The sequence below is a fragment of the Eurypyga helias genome, unplaced genomic scaffold, assembly GCF_000690775.1.
Source record: "Eurypyga helias isolate BGI_N326 unplaced genomic scaffold, ASM69077v1 scaffold11749, whole genome shotgun sequence".
Lineage (NCBI taxonomy): Eukaryota > Metazoa > Chordata > Aves > Eurypygiformes > Eurypygidae > Eurypyga > Eurypyga helias.
This window is the reverse complement of record NW_010273963.1, coordinates 841-1,092: the sequence shown is the minus strand read 5'-3', so window position 1 is coordinate 1,092 and position 252 is coordinate 841. Positions and strand designations below refer to the sequence as shown.

Below are 252 nucleotides of genomic sequence, written 5' to 3'. Positions count from 1 at the left end.
CGGCTCGCCGCACCTCAAGCCCAAGCACGGCAGGGAGGAGCTGAAGGGCGCAAATCGGCACGGTCACAAGAGGAAAAAATCCCGTTCCCGGTCGCAGAGCAAATCCAGGGATCACTCCGACGCTGCCAAGAAGCACCGGCACGAGCGGGGACACCACAGGGACAGGCGCGAGCGATCCCGCTCCTTCGAGAGGTCGCACAAAGGCAAACACCACGGCAGCGGCCGCTCGGGCCACGGCAGGCACCGGCGCTG

At 66.7% G+C, this 252-nt stretch overlaps 1 protein-coding gene across 1 annotated transcript in view; it reads left to right on the top strand.

Moving 5' to 3' along the window:
- LOC104515622 (cyclin-L1) overlaps nucleotides 1-246 on the top strand; it is a gene marked incomplete at its 3' end in the record, with an annotated part of 11,817 nt that extends 11,571 nt beyond the window's left edge. Inside the window, exon 10 of the mRNA XM_010159667.1 lies at nucleotides 7-246. Within this exon, the coding sequence (XP_010157969.1) occupies nucleotides 7-246 (240 nt within the window). The remainder of the gene's footprint in view (nucleotides 1-6) is intronic.
- Between the last annotated feature and the right edge of the window lie 6 nt (nucleotides 247-252).